The 22,659-nt window shown below is 31.4% G+C and overlaps 1 protein-coding gene across 2 annotated transcripts in view; it reads right to left on the bottom strand.

The window, feature by feature from the left end:
* The window catches only part of LOC106466089 (F-actin-uncapping protein LRRC16A-like), an 88,308-nt gene extending 73,512 nt beyond the window's left edge, over nt 1-14,796 (bottom strand). For both annotated transcript variants that reach the window (XM_022394042.1, XM_022394043.1), the window contains exon 1: nt 14,631-14,796. In XM_022394042.1, coding sequence (XP_022249750.1) covers nt 14,631-14,683 — 53 coding nt within the window. In that variant the 5' untranslated portion in view covers nt 14,684-14,796. The remainder of the gene's footprint in view (nt 1-14,630) is intronic.
* Nucleotides 14,797-22,659: the final 7,863 nt, after the last annotated feature.

The raw sequence follows: 22,659 nt of genomic DNA, 5'->3' as shown, positions 1-22,659 counted from the left end.
ATGTACAACGTTTCGACATGGTTTTGTCATCATCAGGTACTTGTCGAAACGTTGTACATTTGCTGTAATGTTAAACTTATATTAAAGTTTTTCTTCATTACCCATTTAAGCCGTCTCCAGCCATTATTAGTCTTAAAGTGGGTTCCTCGTCAATCGAATTTGAATCTTTATATATATATTTCACAACAGCTGAGTTAAGTGTGAAAATTTAGAACAATTTTAGATGTAAAGAGCTTTGTGAGTTGTTAAGGGTAGGACAGTCCTTGGCTGTAAGTAGACTTTCTAATGTAGAGGTCAAGGTCTGAAGATCTTGTGGTGATGATAGAGAAATCATTAAATAAAATATTGTGACTTGTGGTTTCAGAATGTGAATGAATGGATGAGTGGCTGGGTTTAAGTAGTGGATGGTTGATTTTGTTAGATACTCCTAAATGTTCACATACTCTAGTTTTTAAGTGGCATTTCATTTTGCCAAGGTACATGACCTTACAGTCAGTACACATATATTTATACAAAAGTCATGAATGTAGAACTGTAGGTACTTGATCTTTGTACTTAAGTAAGTGTTTAAAGCTTAGAATAGTATACAGACCTATCCTCAGCATATTTTACTCAATTTTTAATTTCAAATGATTTGCAGTGGTGATAGTGCTACCTAATGTAATAGAAAAACAATGTTTCAAGTTGAAGCATGTAAGAATACATCTGAAACTGTTTTTCTCAACTACTGTACATGTGAGCTGTTCAAAATTTCTTACTTATTAAAAATCTGATTCAGGAATGTTTTATGTAACCACACAAACACATATACCTTTCCTTACTCTATACTGAGTGTATTGCAGTGTAATTTAGGTGAGTAAGTTAAAATCTTCAATTCCTGACATTTTATATAGATATGTTTGACATTTTTAGATGGTTATATGAATGTTAACATTTTCCTAAGTTGACATAAAATGTAGTCATAAAATGATGCATTCTGAATCACCAGAATTACGAAGAGAAAATAAGCAACACCAAATTAGACAAACCTTCTCCTCCACCTGAAAAAGCCACAAAAGGAATGATGGAATTGTGTATGCCTTACTCAACTAAAGGAACAGTACTCATCTGGTCTAGAATTATGAACATTCATCCTCACTCCCCAGCCAAGCAGGCAAGGAACCTTCCACTTGCCCCTGGAATTATGCTGAGCATCAAATTTGAGCCAGTGTTAGAGTAGGCTCCCATGTAGGCTGGTGATGCTCCTACCAACATCTGGGAAAAATCATCCAGTGACCCAGCCTGGAGGGCTCCAAATTTCACCCTCTTCTCTAAGAGTGGAGGATTTCACACTAACACCCTCTGTCCACCACCCCAGTGACTGGAAACTGGGTATGGTAAGTAGAATTTGGAGGGTAATGTGTGTTGGGGAGTCCAAAAACAGTGCAATAGGTAACCGGTAGTAAGTATAGTGAAATAGTTGTTGCTAGTGCAGAATTGGATTGATAAAAGCACACCTACATGGGAAACACTCGCAACAGAGTGGAATTCAGTGAAAAAAAAAGGAGGAAAGGGAACCTGGAAAGTTAAAAAAGGTGTAAAAAATACTCACCCCTTTATATAATCTAGCAGATGTGGTCAAAATAACCACAGGGGGTAGGAAAAAAAACCCTTAGAAAAAGAAACTGCCAGATCGTATAAATATTGTGAGAGAAAAGCATTGAGAGAAGTCCACATACCAGCCTGCACAATGTCCTCCAGTGGGCAATTCAATCTGGCAGCTAAAGACAGAGAAATGTGGCAAATTTAATGAGAAGTGACTCGCAGAAGTTTTCTTTCCTGTAAACATAGTCAAGAATTAGCAATATGGATCAACTTGCAAACCCACTTCTTTAAGGTAATTGGGGATAAATTGCAGGAAACTGAAGGATCCCAATGAATAAAAAGTGGATTTCTAGCACCTCAAAAGAAGTAAGTGCAAGCCACATAACACCTCAGGGCCCTGATGGGACATAACAAACAATAGGGGTCCAAGTGGTTGTAGAGGTGAGAAATAGCCAGCAAATGAATTGATGAGAAGGATTTATCCCCTTCCCTGGCTGCCAGGAAAAAAGAGCTTATCTGGGTATAGCAGAACATAAGTAGGGTGATAAAGAGTCCTGTGCCCATTTAATGCAAACAACTCTGACCTATGACGTCCACAGGCCAGAAGCAACAAAAAATACACTTTAAGGGAAAGGTGATACATAGTACATGAGGCTAAAGGCTCAAATAGATGTCGAGACAAAACATGTAATACCACCTTGATATTCTAGTTAAGTTATTGAAAAGGCCTTATGGGATGAAGTATGCAAAACGATTTGAGAAGGTTGGATAGCATTGGGGACTTAAATAATTTCTGATGTTTAGAATACTGAAAATTAGTCGATAAAGCTGCCTTATATAAGGTGATAGTAGATGGAGCTAGACTTTTCTGAAAAAGTCAAGTCAAAAAACGAGATATGTTTGGTACATTTGGGTGAAGTGGATTCAATTTCCTTGTGAGACATCACTGGAGTTAGGAGGTTGATATGATGGAAGTGAGCCAAGTAAAGAATATCCAAAGTTCGAAAACAAAAGTCCCAAAAATGCATGCCCCCTTGATGGAAAATGTAAGATACTATCATGGAATTGTCAGAATGAATCATGATGATTTTTCATTTAATAGAGTGACCTTGAGAGAGGAATGGGATCAAATCTCTCTACTGCCCCTTTGACCAACAACTCTCTGATAGACCCAGAATAAAGATTCACACTCTACGTATCTGTTGGGGGTGGAAATACCACAGGATGGGAGGATAAAACAGGTGGAGAAGTGAACTGAATGACCAGCCTCAATACCAGAACCTGGAGTATCCATAGATCCATGGTGAAGGAATTCCAGATGTCCAGAAATGTTGTAACCATGCTCCCACAGACCCCACCAGCATAGAGTAATAAACTTAAAATAACACCCAAAACTTCAGCACTTTTGAATAGTTGACTGTTCTCCTGAAGAAGAATAGTCAACTATTTGAAAGCGCTCGAGTTTTGGGTCTTAATTTAAGTTTATTACACTTTATATGTGATCTTTTGTGCTAACTCTTTTAGGAAGACCAGCATAGAGTAGTCACCAATGCCACTGGTAACAGTCTGCTCAAGCAAAGGAGCCTCTTGGATAAGGATGAAATCTATTCTGGGTACCAATAGATTGAGGAGCTAAAGCCAAAGAAAGTCAAGAGGCCAATGATAACAAGGAAGAATGCACACAGGCAACATCAATCCATAATCCCAATGCCTCTGGAATGCCCATAAACATTAAGTGATGAAGAAAGACAGCCTCACATAACTCATGGAGGGTGGCAGCAGGTAAACAAACTCCCTCCAACAAGGCATCTTTACCCAATAAGTTCCAACAACATAGAAGCCAGGAAACCATAGAAAGAGCAGAAGCTGACAATCTTACCAAGGTGGAATTCAGTAAAGGCCCAAATTCGTCATCAAATTGATGTGAGGATCACTGAGAGGCTTCCGACAAAATGTGGAGGAAATATAAATATCTTAGAACTGTAGTGAGGGTCAGACGAATCTGAGAAAATTATCTGTTCAGAATGATCACAGGCTCCATTCTGGAACCCACATTTCCAAATGTGGATCAAGTCTTTGGGAACTAAATACACATCCTTCTAGTGGTAGTAAGCCAAAGCATGATGTTCCGACAAATGTGGGGGACAAGGCATAGCTATCCCTTCATATAAGTGATCAGTAAACCTCCGTGCATGAACAACATCAGTTGAAGAAGGAAAACTAAGTATTCACCCACAGACCTTTTCACCATCAAGGAAGGAGTAGACTTAAAAGCAACCAGGGAAAGTCTCAGAACCTCACAAATTCGACTGACTAACTGAAGAAAGGGAGAAAGAGGTGGCAAATCCAAATTGGCCTCATGAGAAACCAACCTAGTAAACAAAGGTGTCAGAAAAAGCAAGTCTAAATTCTCTCCAGAATGTCCTGGATCATTGGCAAAAGTAGCTCCAGAACCCCCCCAAACCGAATATATGTCACCATTTCACAATGAACCAGATCACGGTCAGCCTCAACTGTGAGTGACCCCCCCCCCCCATGAAAATGGCATGTCCAAACAAAAGTTGTTTTTTATATGTTAAAATATTATTGAATGGAAATCAACCAGGTGATGGGAAGGTCACACCCAAGAACATTAACTAACACAGAACTTCTTTAGATAAGCCCATATTTAAACAATTTATTGAACAAAAAGTGATCACATTATCTGAATGAGGTACTTATACCAGGATAGAGGGTGCATTGACGTAGGTGGGGGTATTATGAGACAAATATCATCAAGGACAAATGAGTGGGGGTGTAAAAGACTGGAGCAAGTGAGAAAAAATCAGATCACTGCTTAGATTGGCAAAGGAAGAAACCATGGGGGTTGAGTAATAGCTATAAGTGTCAATGGAAGTATGTTTTGGAACTACAAATATAATATAGGGCTGTATATGTACAACACTTTTTAACTAATCTCCCTTCATGAAGGCCAAGAACCTAATGTAACACATTTAAAATTTATTAAATATATATATATATAGTACTTCACATGTCCTTTTCAATAGCATTTGGGAAATTACATGCATAAACTTAATTTGATAAATCAGTTAATAACATTTGTTTTATGAGGAGAAATGGCAATAATACAGTCACTTGTAAAGGAATGAAGTGTTGTAGCTTCACTCCTGTATTTCTGTCTGACATTATTCTTTTGCAGCTGTTTATAAGATAAACTCTTAGCAAAATAAGACACTCATCATCCTCTTATAAACAGGATGATTTTCAATACAAATCCAACACTTCCATCACTGAATACTACCACTGTATCATTAGATTTTGTTTTTTACATTCCATACTGTTTATTATGTCTCCACTGACAATAAGTCTCAAGTGACTACATATTTTATGTGGCAAGTGACCTAGGTACTGACTTTGTTCTTGAATGCTATTCAGGCATGGGTGCACATTTCTTTCTCCAAGAACTCTAACCCCATTTAATTGTAAATTTCAGTAAAATATATTTCTAGAGTTTACAAAATTTTATAACTTTTTAACTTGCATGTTTTGTACTCTTAATTATATGTATAAATCAAGTTTCATATTGACTGAACTTGCTCTGACCCCCTCTTTATGTGCTATCTTTGCATGGTAGTGCATATTTCTACCTGTGAAAAGATACAGATTACATATTATCTTTTATAAGAATTAAATTTAATCAGCTTTGTACACCACAGCTGCCTCTGCTTCTCTTGCAAGTTACTTTTGTCACAAACTGGTAGCCCAGCTTACTCTCGGTGTTGAAAATTAGCTAATTTGCTCGCAGTGAAAAAACAGACAAATTGACATATATTAGAAATACCACAAATGCAGCCATTCCATTTAAGTTTTACACCAACTGTACATTAAAAGAATTACAAATTCTTACAGTGGGACTGTCTACAATTATGAATAGGATCTATCAGTACCATTATATATTACAATTCTGTTTTGTATTTTATCATAATTTAAATATTTACTTACTAGAAAAAGACAACTGTCTCCATTGGTATTGGTATTGCTCCCAGTCCCACTCCCAGTACTGATAACAGATGTGACATCCATAAGCACTCAGTCTTCCTTAACAACATTAGTTAAAGTTCATATGCTAGTATTATTTCTCATAGCAGTATTAATAGTAGTAATACTAGTACTTATGAATCCTTCTCTGGATGAGTAGGTGATGTGAGGCCTAACATTTCCTTTTGCATTGCCCACCTACACTTCATGACTTTTCATATACTGCTACAATCAGTAGTCTAAGTATCTTTTATATCTTCCTCTCAGCATTCTTAATCAATAAGGAGTTCTAATGTAAATGTCATATATGCTATTTATTTTCTTAAATTACATATAATGGTTGATATTATCCTCACAACTACATATCCAACATCATAGTACACTAGTATTTGTATCTTGTCATGAGATTCCATAGTCCACAGATACACAACAATATTCTTAAATAAATTGGAACATATCATTTGGTTGGCTAAATAGTATTTTTCTTCTAAAACATGTATTAAACTTTTAATTAAAATAAATAAATAATATATTCAAGTGAATTAGCTTATAAACTGAATAAATGTATGCACATATACAGATATATATATATATATATATATATGTATACATTAATAAGTCCAGCTACCTTAATCAAACCTTTTATTTTGAAACCATACGCTATTCTTTGTGCTTTTCTTTTTGCCTTTACTTTAGTTTTAGTAATATTAAATATGAGAGAGCAAAGTTGTTATTAATATTATTATAAATCATTAATATTATCAGAGGATACCATAATTGATTGTGAAGTTTCTAACATATATATAATTATATTCCTTATTAATTCTCCTTCGCTACTATGTCTTGAAAAAGAACTTAATTGTTTTAGTGTTCCAGGTTTATTAACCGTAACACATGTCACGATGTATGCCTATGTTCAGTACCTAGAAGATTGCATGCAAAAGGTCGTACAAGTAGAACACTTAAGAAATTTTCCCCAAAAAAGTACTAGAGATTTCCAGAGAGAAAAAGTTTACATGGTCCATTAGAAACAGGACAACCAATTTGATATCTGCATTGATAAAGCATGTTACTATAATGCTCAAATTCTTCTACTAGGATGTAAGTATCAGTGTCAGATTTGTAAGTCACTAAATCAAATGTTTCATTCATAATCATAGTTTAATTAAACAATAATACTGGAACTAACATGGAGAAAACATTGAAACTCTTTTCGAAATTTGATCATGTTATTCATCATTGTTTTCAGTTATTATACTATATTATTATATTACATGGAGAAAACATTGAAACTCTTTTCGAAATTTGATCATGTTATTCACCATTGTTTTCAGCTTTTGTGGTTTGACATATAAAAAACTTTTTTTATCTTTTTCAACAACCACTATGCGTAATTTCTTACACTGATAGTATTTCAGCCCACTTACAACTATGAATTTATGAAATGGTTGTGATGTAGCAAAGCAATGGTACAAGCACAAGTACCACTGCCAAAGCTGTTACTTATTATTATTACTAAAATATTGTGATGTAAGTAGAGATGTTTTAATTTGATTATTTTATAGAAACAGAAAAAAAACTTGTAAAAATATATATGGAAGAAAACACTAGAGGAGATACTGAAGGAGAAGAATGTTGAATTGAAGGAGTCATATATTCTCAGTTCAGAAGTTGGATAGAAGAGGAAATATTCAGAAGTTTTTTCAAATGATGACGGTTCTGGCATTGAAATTGTGCCAAAGAAGCTATACTCAAACCTTGAAGGTAAGTAGAAAAAGCTTGTAAAAAAGTTTAAGAAAAAAAAAGACTGCAGAACTTACCAAAAAGTATGCTGTCAAGACTGAACTTTATAGAAAAAGAAAAGGAAAATTACAGAAAACTTAACTTGAGATTACAATAGGAGATTCTGGACAAACTTACCTCTGGTAAGACTTTTGGAAAATCTTTCATTCTTCCAGTAAGTTACTGGAAACAATGCTAACTGACAGTGTGTTAGTAGTTTAAAATTCTACATGGCACCTCTATTTGATATACGATGTTTGAAAGAAGTTAAAATTATTATATTTTACTAATGAATTACTAAAATATTTTATTTCTGACAGATTTGGCTATGATGAACCAGAATGAAACACACAGGCATCCTGTAGCAGAGTAAACACATCATGTGTTAGTCAATAAAAATATGAATCTCCACCAGTTGAAGCAGTGAAAGATGAAAAGGTCAGTTGTACAAAAAAATCAATCATAAGGTTAAAATATCACATGTGTTTAAAATCAATTTCAGTTGTCTTTCATAATGGTGTACAATAAAGTTCAACTATACTGATACAGTACTGAAACCAACAGAATATCTTAGTTATAATTATAAATGCCATACTGCATAATTGCTACAAAGTACTAGAATTAGTATGTTATGTCATGAGATAAATTATCATGTTTTTGTTTTAAGTTAGATATTAATATTCAGAAAATTTATGTACAGGTTCATATTAACAAAAATGTTTGGTTAAATGAATAGAAATTAAAAAATGTAAAAGGAGCAACAAAAAATATTCTAGACTTATAAAAGAACTGACTGACTGTAGCCATCTGGGGGTAAAATGAACTGAAAGATCAAAGTAAGAAGGCAGAGTTTGCAACTCTACAAAAATATACAGCTAAGAAAACCATTAAATCCCAAAAAATATGGAGCTCTGAATATTAATATACACATTTCCCTCTCAGATTGATTATTTTTATCATGTTTGACATTGTACGTACTTTAGATACTCAGAAATTATAATATATCACGTTTAACTTTTCATGATATTTAAGAAATTATACTTGGTTAATTATATTTAGTTTTTACAGTATAATTTATTAAAATTTTGATCATACAAGAAAAGAATTATGATAAATGTTTTCAAAAAAAGTTCCAGTTTTATACAACCTAAATTTAGAATTTACAATTAAAGTTTTCATTTATCTTTATTTTTTGACTAGCTAAGTTCATCAGTTAAAATGGCATTTAATCTTTTAACATGAAATTACAGTTGTAACTTCAGGATTGTAGTTTATAAACAATTATTATATACTACTTCTGTTTATCAATAGATTACTAGAAGCTGTGGTTACAGAAAATAAAAAACACCATATGAAATAAATCAATGTCTAGCAAAAGTGGGAAAATACATCACTGAAAAATTAATGGAGATAAATAAAAGTTTTAAAAAATAGAGGAAATTCATAAATCAAAATTGAATTCTTCAAGTTAAAATAAAACACCTTTTTTATCATTCTCTTTTTTTATTCATTATTACATAAATGAAAAGGAAATTATAAGACCTAGAAATAAACTCATTTTAGTTATTCAAAACTAAAAATGTGATATTTCCATCTACTAGTTAACTGTGATTAGTTGTCTTAGAATCTCATTGTTTTACATTAAAACTAAACATGGCATTTACCTAACCCCATTTCATTTCAGCAAAGAAATAAATAAACAAAACTGTTCTCTTTTTACTAGTAACACTTATTGATTACGATATTAATGTTATGAAATATTGAAGTACTCTTACACATGGTTTGCTTTGTTTGAATTGTATACAACTTTTACTAAATGTATGCTTTGTTTGAATTGTATACAACTTTTACTATATGTATGCTTGTAAATTTACTCATAATGGCTTTATGTGCAATATAGGACATGTTATAAAGCAGAAATTAGCAAAACAGTAGTCTTAATTTGTCACTCTTGCAAAAAAAAAAAAAAGAACAGATGGCCAGATATGAAATTGCTAACTAGAAACAGCATAGTTTTGATGACATCTGGTACTTGCCAAAATGAAGAGGCATGACCAGCTGGAACCAGCAGGAATGGCATTGCCAACTGGACCCAGTAGGAAGTTTTCAATCTCAAGATCTGTTGGTTTGTATCACAACCAGGAGCTGCTAGAACTTCCAGTAGAGTATATGAGAGAATGCAATAAAAATAATCCATCATAAAGTAATAAAATATAGTATATAGTAGTAATATTAATAATATAATTTTGTAACTTATTAGTAAGTGTTTTACTGATGTACTAAGTATAGTACCAGTGGAAAATAAAGAAGGTATAGTATTTATTGAAAAAGGAAACTAAATTTTATTGGGAGATAAATAGATAATTTCAAAGTTATTGTTTTCACAGTACATTTGGTTATTAACCAGATTATGTGAATAAATCAGCTAGTTTGTGAAAACCTTTAATTGCAAAGCTAGCATGAATTTTAAACATAAAAATGATTTCAAAATGATTACATTCCGTAATACAGGAAGAGCTATTCGTAACACTAATACTTAATAACAATATCAGTAACCATAGATTGCAAAACAAATTGGCAGTAATCAAGTTACTGAAACTTGACAGCTTATCTAAATTCAAAGAGAAAGAGAATGCTAAGAAAGATAATAAGAGTCTCACATATTCTGCAGTAACTGAAGTAGTTGAACTAAATGACCTAAAGAGACAAATCTAGAACTAGGAAATAAAGTAGAAGAGAGACAAAACCCTCTAGTGAAAATCTTGATGGTAACAAATTATAAATAATTGGTGAGTTCCAAAATTGTGAAGAAAATTTGATTAGGTACAGATTAATTGACAGGAAGTAAGGTAAGGAAAAGTTAAAGTGAGTTGCAAAGAAAACAACAAACTGATGATGTGTTACCTGACTCAATAACTGTGATATGAATCATGGGTGTGAATTTGAAAGTTTGATATCAACAAAAGGAAATATCTACATGGAAGAGCGACTTGTGGAATGATACAGAACATGAAAACACATAAAGGCAAAGCAAAAATTGAACAGAAGACAAGTGAAGACAATGAGCAAGTGGTATTGAAATATGTAATTAGTTAAAACATTATTTATGTAGTGATTTACAGTATATATGATCCACAATTTTCCAAAGAAAGGAGTGCCACTGGGAAGTAGACTTTCACATTGTATATGGATACATCACAAAGGAAGTAACAACTACATCCTGTAGTTCATCATGGGATGAATTTTCTCTCTTTATGTCTCCTACCCAGAAAGGTGCCTGAGTGTTATATATATATAGTATTGAAGATTGTTGACAGGCAGAGTAAACTACTGTGTTTCTACATAATTTGGAACGGGACAATGGGAATATGATTACATGGATATTGTTAAAGTGTGTAAGGAACTTAATCAACAAAATACTAAGACATAAAGGCCAATCTTTCTTAAGTGTCCAATTTGATGTTGCTAGTGTTTGGGGGCAAATTTCTCTGAGTATATACCTTAAACAAACATATAATAATTTTTAAATTATAGACAATAGACAGAGTTTTCCAAATATATATAATATGTTGAGTTTGTGTTAAGTTAAAAGTAGAATGTCGCCAGCAGAAAAATTGAATTTCAAAGCAGAAACACAAACACAAAAATTGTAAGTATGACTCATTTATTATTATTAATTAGTAAACATTTATGTTTTGAAAATTTGTTATTACCTGATTATCCCATTAATTTTTCACATATAGAAATATTCAAAATAACATGTCACCATAATAAGATGTTCTCCTTTACGGTGGTTTATTTTCAAGACAATAATTACAAATTTTTGAGTAAATTAAAAGATTAGAGTCTAAAATCAATCCAGAAAGTATATAATTAGATTTAATCATACCCCAAACACAGGGTATCAAGAGATATTTTGGGTATGTCCATTTGGAGCTTGTAATAAAATTAGTTGTTTTAAGCAGGTGATCTCCTTTACACATACACCTGGTGTAATACTCAAATTATGTCATTTTATGTCGTTATACATAACAGCTAAGACATTTGTTGCTATCAGTAACTGAAAGGGTAAGGGTAAATTGCATTCTTCAATAAAAATCACTGGACACGAAATTGCATGAACTCCTTTACATGTTCTCCTGTACTTCAGTTTTGCCTCAGAGGAGAATATATAGAGTGCATAATGCTTTTCCCACTATACTTAGTTTCCACCATGTGCAGATGATTAGGGTAGGGTGTATATGAAATGTATTAGTCACAAGTCAACTCATTCTCCTGCATGAAAAGTCCTTGAAAGTGGGATTACATAACAGGTGTGTATTTCCTTAACTGTATGACAAACATTCAAATAGTGTGAGTGGTGGTAATTTTAAGTTTAAATGATTGATAAATTACAAAGCTAAATCGGTGAGCAATACTTAGAGGTCTATTTATAAAAACATATAATTGGGGACATGGTGAGATGCAAGTAAAGGAGTTCACAGAATGGGTAAAGGAAATCACTATTTTAATTCAACTCCTTATATATGCTTTGCACTTCTTAGTATAATGCCACATTATAATAATAGCTTATGTTTATGATCTGTGGAAGTAGTCTAATACAAAATAACTATTCATATTAGACTGCTTTAACTGGATTTACAGCAGAAATGTAAATTTCAACACCTGTCTTTGATAATAAACAGAGGTGAAATACATTTTGGTGATGGATTTCATATTTATATTTTTAGAACAGATAGTAAATAAAGTCTACAGCTGAAATATAGCACAGAAAAAGGGCAGCAAAAGAGAAAACCTTCTTACAGCTTGTTTACTTTTTTATTCTAGGTACAATATAATCTGGTAAAGGAGAACACATGTGAAAAACAGTAGTCATCTTCATCAAGGTTGAAAAATATGACAGAATGTAGCCCGAGTGATAGATTTTTGGCAAAATGTTTTTCAGTACTTATATTTCAAGAACTGTATAAATCATACTTATAGGAGAAGATTTATTTTTTAACATTTTCTAGTTATAAAATGGACACTTAAGAAAGTCTGGCCCATAAATGAAAGGAATGGACAAGGTGAAGTCTCTAAGAAGAATTTACAAGATATGTTTGCTTGTAATTAAGCACAAAGCTACACAATGGGCTATCTGTGCTCTGCCCACCACGGGTATTGAAACCCGGATTCTAGCGTTGTAAGTCCACAGACATACCGCTGTGCCACTGGGGGCAAACAAGATATGTACAAATGTCAAAAAATGAGGTTGCTCCACCTAAATACAAATGACAGTACCACAAGTGGAATGTGAATACCCTGTGTCAAATGAACATGTTGCATGTACCATCAATGAAATATTTGTGTGGTGGAGAATGTTAGAAACAGGTTACATAGCATGTGTAGAAACCAAATTAATTGTATGGAAATATACATATGCATGTATTTGCGTGTTATGGTAGTGGTGTTATAGAAATAGCAACTATGATAAGAATCTTGTGTTATAGATGGAATGCTATATAAACTTTCAAGTGTTTTGAAAATACCACATTGGAATTATGAATATGTTATAGGATAAGGCAGTATATTTTATCTAACCAAGTTATATGGTAACCAATCATAATGATAATATTTTTGGAGTAATTTAGTAAAACAATAATAATTAAAGAATAAGATTAGTTAATAAGGCAATGTGAATGCTACTACATGTCAATATTAAGGCAGGTAAATGGAGGCTTGTTAGAAAAAATTTCAAGTGGAACATCTAAATTCCATAGAGGAAAGGGATAAAGCAAGTCTATATAGGGCAAACGTTTTGTAGAAAAGATGTTTAATGTTGGATAACTTCTGAACTGCACATTATTTAAAAAAAACAAAAAATTACAGGCAGTACATTACGTTGTATTTAGAACCATCGAAGTAGAGTAAAGCCCTAGTTGACCTCAAAACAAAATCAAGCATCAGTGGAATGTACTCTAGCAACAAGTGTTTATTCAAAGGCTAGACTTCCAATCAGAAATTTTTGAAAAACACCCAGTGGTTCATCTTAACACCAAAAACCATGAATCTGCAAAACTCACAGAATGTTCATAAAAAAAATAACATAAATATCAGAAAGTATATGAGTAATTGCATCACATACCCAGAAAAAAGACCATTAGTAACAAAATAAGCAAAAGAATGAAAAAAACAGAGCTCTAAAGACAGACATCCTGCTAGAAAGAATATGTGGGTTCAGAAATTAGGTGGGCCTTTCCCAGAAATTAACAGCGGGCATTAAGAATCTCTCAACCTACATTTGGCTGTGTACAAAACAGCTATACACTGATTCATATAGTGTGCACAATAGTAGTATAGAAGGTAGAAATTATGTGTTTTAGTTCTAGTTTTTGAATCTTACAACACCCTGTTTCAGCCTTATAAAAGCTGGAGTAAAAATAACATTAGAAGCCAGCTAGCTGCCAAAAGAGAGTTACTCACGAAGATCCAGAGAACTGTTGTGAGTGAGCCAATCCAGCCTCATAAGATTAAGGAAACTAGGATGAAAAGCTTGAACTATCCTATCTCCATGCAAGTCTGTATTGCCATATGATACCATATCTGGTAATGTTCATACAGATATGTCAACTAAGTCTAGATAAAGGATTTTAATTGATTTCTTGGTCAAAATAAAAGAGCTCTTATTGAAGATTTTAGAAAGACTTTCCAAAAGTAATCTAATGAAGCAAAGTGGCATTATGTGTTGTAGTTGGGTGTTTAATAAAAGTATACATTTTGTGATAAAAAGTCTCTGCTTGATTCTTTGTTCTTTTCATAAACTTCAAAGAATTGGTAGCTTGTGAGCTCACACCTGCATATCCTGGTATTTAAACAAATAATATTTGAAGCAGGTCTTGTCATACTTACTAATCAGCCCATTATACTGTTAAAATTCTGTTTTTTGTTTGTTTGTTTTTGGTGCCATAAATAATTCATAATTCATTACAAACACTTTTTGTAATTTCTTTACAGTGCTGATTGAAAGCTTTTATTTCTTTATATTGTTCTTCACTAAATACACTTTGAGATTAAAAAATGGGGTAGAAATAATATTAACAACACTTTAAACTACAGTTTAAAGTTCATACGAGTCATATACACAATGTTTTAATATACTTTCATTTTTAATTAATAAAAAAAAATTTCAGAGTTCCTAAAATTGACTCTCCAAACATAAGAAAAATAGTTACAAATGGAGGACCTACCCATGCAACTTCTTCACGATATGGAAGCCCATGATAATTGCACATATAAGCATACTGTGTTGAAAACCCACCACAAGGGCCTGGATCTTTAGTCTCTAGGATTTGATTGTACTTGGTCATTCCTTCTAGTCGATTTTCAGGAACAACTTCCATTTTTTGGATAATAAAACTGACAAAAAAATGGAAAAATGTTAAGTTCGCTCTCCTATATAATTAATGTTTTTCTTGGTTGTTCTGACTGAAGTTTAGAATCATTGAAGACACAGGGATGCTGTTCAAACATAATGTACTTAGATTTAAAAATATATATTTCATATATATGCATGTATATACTATTAGAATTTATTATGGAAATGGTGAGGAAAAAGAGCATAAAAGGCAATTGTTATAGGAATGCTACCCATTTACTGTGTGAAAATGAACAACATCAAATTATGGTCATGTTATAACTTACAATGTAACTGGTAGTCTTCCAGTTAACCAGAAAATGCCACACTCAAAACTCATTTCATACTATGCCCAGTAGTAGTAGCACATAATTCCAGCTAATGGCAACCAGGACTGAAATTCTGCATGACAAGCATGTAGAAATCATAATTTTTACATAGTCAGGGATATTTGATGTAAAAATTGCAACAAAACTCCATGTTTCAGTAGAAGTTGTATGTAAGGCTCTTAAAAGGATATATGAAACTGGCATTGGTAAAAAGTGGGCAAGATAGAAAACCACAACTATTTCAAGATGACATTAATTATCTAAGGGCATGTTCTTTATGAGATAGATAATGGCCAAGTGCAAACTTTGCTAATCTTGCTGTAAATATGGGTGTGACTGTTCCATTGAAAATAGTCAGACTCACATTAGCATGATATGTAACTGCTCAAAAATCACTAAGCAAAACAATGTAATTGTAAACTAATAGCATGAAAAATAAATTTCATAATGCATAGTTTGTATATGGCTTACTGACATCAAAATCATCTCTAGTTTGCTAAAATGTAACACATTTGTTAATTATTTTTCATACTTATGCATATTTGAAATAATAGTTTTGTATGATTGGCTAGAAATATACTTAACCATGAAGTAATGTTTCAACTCACACAATTTCAATATAAAAAGTATTTTAGAAGACATTTCAGTGCTTAAAACAATGTTCTTAACTCCAAAAGACTTAATGAATAATAAGAGAGAATAATTTTGTGTTAACAAAAATGTTTAATTGATAGGGGATGTACATTACATTACTACAACAAAATTTATGACTAAGTTTCTATAGCCTTTTAACAATTACTAGTTAAGACACTATAACGTTTAAACAAACCTGGATTGGTGGATACAATCTTCTGAAAATGATCAGCTAATAAAATTACAGTGTTATTTTTCACCTGAAGTTATTCAAAACTAGACTACTCATGACCCGTTGGGTCACCCACTATTCAGAGATTATGAAGAATTCAAGCTAATTTCAATATTGCACCAAAATGAAGGTTTATTTTGAGATAATTTAATTAAATATTTCAATCCATTTGTGTTATTCATAATTCAAGAAAATATTTTTAATTTTGATTGGGAGTAAAAGGAAAAACCATTTCATTTTTCAAAAAGTGAATTCAGAGTTTTCATGTATTGTGATGAATTAGTTCATTATGTTGTTGTCTTTCCTCTTAAACATTCTACAAATAAGAAACAGTAACACTTTATTTTTCTTTGAATTACCTACCATAACCAAGGCACATTATTGAGAAATTCTTCAAGAGATTGTTTTTGTCATCTTACACCTTTTAATGAAGATGGGAACATTGACAGGGAAATAGATTTGAACAAAGAAGTTTCGTAAAGAACGCAAACGGTAGTGTGATGTAAACTTACTCATGCTAATAATTTTCATAAAAGTGACCCATTGGGTCAACCGGTATTCAGAGGTTATCAAGAATTCAAGCTAATTTCAATATTGCACCAAAATGAAGGTTTATTTTGAGATAATTTAATTAAATGTTTCAATCCATTCGTGTTATTAATAATTCAAGAAAAGATATTTGATTGATGATTGGGAGTAAAAGGTAGGACCATTTCATTTTTCAAAAAAGTGAAGTAAAAAATTTTGTAAAGTAGTGTGATTGTTTTTTGACTGAGAAAATAAGCAAACAAACAATCTCATAGTTTTAGTAATATATAGATAAATTTATCATACTGACTTAAGTAGTCTGGTTAGTAAACAAAAGTATTATTCAAAGAGTCAAAGTGCAGATATGTCAACAGTATAGTTGCATCATTTTTGTTGCTTTGATTGTAACATTTTTGGCACAATTTTTAATTTAACTTTAAAGAAATAACTTGTAAATTCTTATTATTTCAATTTTTTGAAGAAAATTTATTAGAAATTTGTAGAAGTTATCTCATTAAAGATACTGAAAATGACCAGAAAAATATTAATATTGGTGAAACTATAATGATAAAGTGGGCTGGCAGGAGCAGGAATAAGAAAATGTCAAAAGTTAGTAATATGATTATAACCTATCCTGTTAAAGTATTGGCCATTTCAGGTTAGCAAAAATATTTTTAAATGAATCTTAATTTGACTAGTGTGGGTTCATTAATACCGACCATTGTTTAGGTCATTTCTAGGTTCTAGATTATTTCATTAATATTTCTCTTACTTAAAAAGTTAAGCTAAAAAAATTGGATGCATAAATATATTAAATTATATATTCAACATTCCATTAAATTTTTATTTAAAAAATACAGATACATATCTGAAAATTGATGTTCCAATATCTACAACTATGATTACTAACTTCTGTTACATCGATTTAACATTTTTTCCTTAAAGTTATGTAAGTTATTCTTGTAGACACAAGAGATGAACTTCTGCCGTTGATGGAAGAAGTGTTGAAAGGATATTTCCCTTGTTCAAATAGCAAAGGGTGTGGGCAACGTTTGTGGTGCAGAAAAAAAAAGATCCTGTATATTTACCTGATTCAGAGGAAGAGTTCACTGATTCAAAGTGAAAAAAATATAAGGTATTTTAATCCTATTTTAGATTACAATTACCTTTTTAAAATAAGCCAATTATTATCATTTTATATTTATTTCTGCTAAATGATCACTTTCTTGAACTTTAATTCTTTTGGTTTGTCATTATATTTTAAAATGTCAAGTCTCTCTGATTATTATCCTGATATATTTACATTATTTTGCTCTAAGCACTGTAAGCGATTTAAATATTTGACTCTGATGGTATATGTACAATATAACATAAGTTTAAAATACTTTAAAATATTCCCCATTAATTCAATTATTATTATGATACAATGTATTTGATAATTTAATCACCTGTTTTCTCAGAACATTAAAGGAAAAAAATGACTTGTACACTTTTGGCTAGAGAGCTGTTTGAAAAGTTAAATGAAGAACAATCTATTGAGGGTGATGAAGAGGAAAATTTGAAAATGCAAAACAAGCATTTAAGAAAAGAAAATTCAGATTTAAGGGAAACGGTAAACATGCTAAAATTGCAACTGGAAATGGCTATTGGTAGGCAACATTCAATAATGCTCAATTTGATCAGTAACATTTAAAACACATTACAGAATTATGAAATTTATTGTTTCAATGAGGTTTGTGAATATTGGAAATGAGTAAAGAAGCACATTATTCTAATATAATAACAGGTAAGCAAACAATGATTTATATGCATAAGGAAAAGTTTTTTTGATGGTGGAACATATTACGTTTCAACAGAACATTGGTCTGTCTTGTTTAGGTATGTAGAAAACATACTAACGTTCTATCAAAACATGTAGTATGTTCCACCATCAATAACCAAACCAAATACCGAAAAGCTTGGTAGTTATTTGAGTTTAAACTCTCTCAAGCCCCAAAGGGGTAGTCACAAACATCAGTTTCTCTCCACCCCAATTCCATTAATAAAACGTTTCCTTATGCTTATAAATCATTGTTTGTCTACCTATTACTGAAAATTCATGTTTTAAACTTTGGTAAAAAGGATACTTGTTAAGTTGAGAAAAAGTTTACCAGTACATAATAGACACATTGTTTTACCTTTTGTTTTGTTTATGTTATAAAAACTAGTGGTAGATCATCAATGGCATATAATAGTATTTATTTTTATTATACAAACTGACAAAGAAAGATTATCAAAAGATGAGAAGCATGGCATAGATATTATGATTAAAATGTAATTAGAGTGTAAGTAAATAATTCAGAAATTTAGATTCAGTTATAAAGATAAAACTGCTTCTGTGATAATATAAAAGTATAGACATATAAGCAGGTAATTTTCATACTTATATGTGAAAATATATTTTTGATATTTGTTTTACTTATAAAATTTTTTATCCATGCATCTTTATGATAACCATAAATATTCAGTTTTTATATCAATTAAAAGCACATAAGAATGTTTGTTCTGCAGATTTTTCAAATAATTTGAAAACTATGAAGAAGCTAGCAAAAAAAAACTGAAAATGGTGACAGATTATGGTGACTGTTCCTGTACTGTATATAATGTACTTCACAAAATGAACAATTACCAGAGTCAGCTTCTACTTCTTACAGTGGAGCTACCCAGGATGTAATAATGTCTGCACAAATAAATAAAATAAAACTGAAAAGCCACATTATTCATGAGCATCTGTGATACTACGCTAGTGATAATAAGGTGAGTGTATTTGTGTACCACTTACATACTGATATTGCTTGCACTTGTATAGCTTCTGTTTTGTATGTATGCTCTTTACTATGTACTTTTGGTTAATTCCCAAATTTCTTTATCATATACAGTGCATTAATGCAATTATGTACAAAATAATGTAATGTTAATTTAAAATACCTTAAAGATTCCTCATTAAATTCATTTATTTTTATTATGATATTATGTATTTTATAAATTAATTATGTAGATATGTATAAGGAATTATATTATTTTCTATTACCAAAAGATGTAAGTTGTTATCAAATTTGGTAGTCAATTCACACTAATAAAAATTATTTATACCATCTCCGTGAATTGATATACTGGACTTCATGTAAGGTTCACCTTAGTTATAAGAATTAAATTGAAAATAAGAGTAAAGTTTTAAAAAGCATACATAATTGCATGGTTCTAAGCAGTTTCTTGGCACTTGAACTTTCAAGACAGGCTGCCAAAATTTTGTTATTAAAAATAGCTTCAAACCTTAATGTATTTACTGCAAAGTTCCATTACTAGAATAATTTACAATTCTTTTCAACAGAGCAGAGACCTTTCACTAACCTACCAACACTTAAAAAAAGGTTAAGTGTGACATTCTATTAACATCATGTGAGGTAATGTTTAAGAAAGAAAAATGATACTGCTATTTTTGTGGGTGAACAATAAAATATTGAACTTAACAGCAAGTATGTGAAGGTCAGCTTATCTGAGTGTAATCTTATAGCAGAAAGCAATTTCATTTTAAGTCAGGGTATTTTTTGTTCTCATTGTCTCCAAGCTTGACCAGTTCTTCATAGTATCTATGGTAATTATTTTATATTGTAAGGTTTTCAAGTGCACTTAGAAACACAAACCTATTTACATTTAAAATCCACATAAGAGCCTTGAGTTAAGCCATGTATTATTTTTTGTTTTTAAAATTCCTTTAATCATTTTTTTGGGTGGAATTAACAGCTGAGTCAGCTGTTTTTATTCTAAAGACCATTTTTAACAGCATGAGAAATGCTAGATCTGGTTTATCTATGGCCTGGCTGTTGATGCAGAATATATTCACAGAGTATGCATTACAGTCTTGTTCTATTAAAGTTAGCTTAGCAAAAAGCAATGGCCACCCAGAAGAAAGGAGAGTAGCTTTGTTTGAAATAACAGTTGCTGCTATAGTTCATACGTTATTATTTATGCAGACATTGTAAATTTGTGTTGCAATAATCTTATATCTATATTAATATTGAAAAACTAACGTGTGTTTATTCAAATTCAGATAAAATATATTATTGTTAGCTTTTAATTTAAAAACTGGTGTGAAATATTTAGTCTAGAATGTCCATAAGTACAGAACTTTTCTGTATTCCTCAAAGAAAGGAATTTTTGAATGAACAGTTATGAATTACTCATATTTGTTAATGAGCTTTATGTTTTGCAGAAATGGTATTAAACAAAGGAAAAGAAAAAGCTGGGAAGACTGATTCCAGATCTATAATAAAAGCCATGGGAACAAGCTTAAGTGAAATAAGGGTCAAAAATGGAAAAGGTGCTTAAGTTGTCAAAACGTTCAATAAAGAAACTTGATTTTTTTATGAAAATTATCAAAATCTTGAGAATATTAATCATTTCTTTCTTCATTCATTTCTGAGAATATTGGAGCATGAAATTGGAAATGTGTTGGCAAATTATTATCTAATCCACTTCTCAGAATAAATATTCACTATAGCCTAATACATATTCAGGTAGGACTAAACTGATTACATCCATAACTGCTCCATAAACGTAACTGCAATTTTTGGAGTAAACAAAATGCTACAAATCCAGATTAGGATAAAAACCTGATTTGATTCCAGATCTGGATAAAAAACTGATTTGATCCCAGACATGGAAAAAGAGATGAGTTGGTTTCAGGTCTGGATTTGGTCCAGATATGCACCGGATATTACTTTTCCTTTATCTGGAACAGATCCGGAAATTCCATAAGGGGCAATTCCATCACATTTGTAACATGCCAGTTTCCCCTATTTATCAAACATAATACTTAAAGTGGTTTACATTAGTTTTTAGCATAGTCTTTATAATAATACAAAAATAAACTGATAGAAATTATGAAGAATAAGTAAAAATTAAAAGTTTTACATGAAGTGTCACATCTGTTACAATGGACTTTCTCTAATGCTAAGAAAAGCTAATCAAACCAAAAGGTTGAAACGGGTATCACAGCACAAAGTGTAGAATAAACAAAGCTGGTAATGTATGTGTTTACAAATAAATCTAGTTTGAACTGTCCTGTAACAATAATTAGAAGTTTTTATGGCATAGTGAAGAATGTTATTATCATCAATGTACATCTACAGTAAAGCATGGTGGAAGATAAGCACAAGCTTGGGCTGCATCTCAGCCAATGGTGTCTGCAATCTACACAATATTGATGGCACCCCGAGTGTTGACAACTACAGACACATTTTGATCTATCATGCTCTTTTCTCAGAAACATAACTAATTGAGAAGGGATTCATATTCTAGAAAAAAAATTATCTCCAACATACAGCAAATGTGGCAGCACACAATATCTTAGGGAACACAAACAACTATGGTTTGGCCTGCACAAAGTCCTTATACAAACATTCTTGAGGTTGTATAAGTTTATGTAAAAACTTAAGTCAAAAGTGACCACCAACTGGTTAAAATGTGAGAAGTAATATACGGCATTTAGAAAAATATTTTACAATCCCATTTTGATAAACTGTATGACAGTATGAAAAAAAGGGTATAATGTAATTGATCTGCATAAAACAAAGCACTCACATAAAAATACTAGGCATTGTAAAACCTATCTGCTTTTCTTTTGTATCTTATATATTAATATTTTGTATCATTAGTGAATTATCTTCTAGTTACCATTACTCAAACTTTATGACTACCATTTGTGTATCACTTGTGTGATTCCATAATTGTACCTTCTGTATTCCATAAGTGATGTATACTCTTATTCTTTCTTTAACATTACTTTTATTAACATAATTGATTAAAATATTCAATACACTTAATTCTATTTTTTTTTTATTATAGAGAATGTTTTGCATAGTCTAACCTAAATCTCCTTGTGAAATATTTGTAGGTTTAATTCCAAAAATATCGTTGACAGTGATGGTTTCCAACTGATGAAATAATATATTCAAATCTTTTTAAGTAAGAATGTAAGAGGAGTATATTTAATCACCAATCCTCATTACTTGGTTGATTAATTTTAGTTTTGATCTAAGTAGGCAGCTTGCTTTGGTCAAAAGTTAATATTAATTGTATATGTAATCCAAAATATACAA

This window comes from Limulus polyphemus, unplaced genomic scaffold, assembly GCF_000517525.1.
Source record: "Limulus polyphemus unplaced genomic scaffold, Limulus_polyphemus-2.1.2 Scaffold2147, whole genome shotgun sequence".
NCBI classification, from domain to species: Eukaryota; Metazoa; Arthropoda; class Merostomata; order Xiphosura; family Limulidae; genus Limulus; species Limulus polyphemus.
This window is presented reverse-complemented; position numbering and strand designations above follow the sequence as displayed.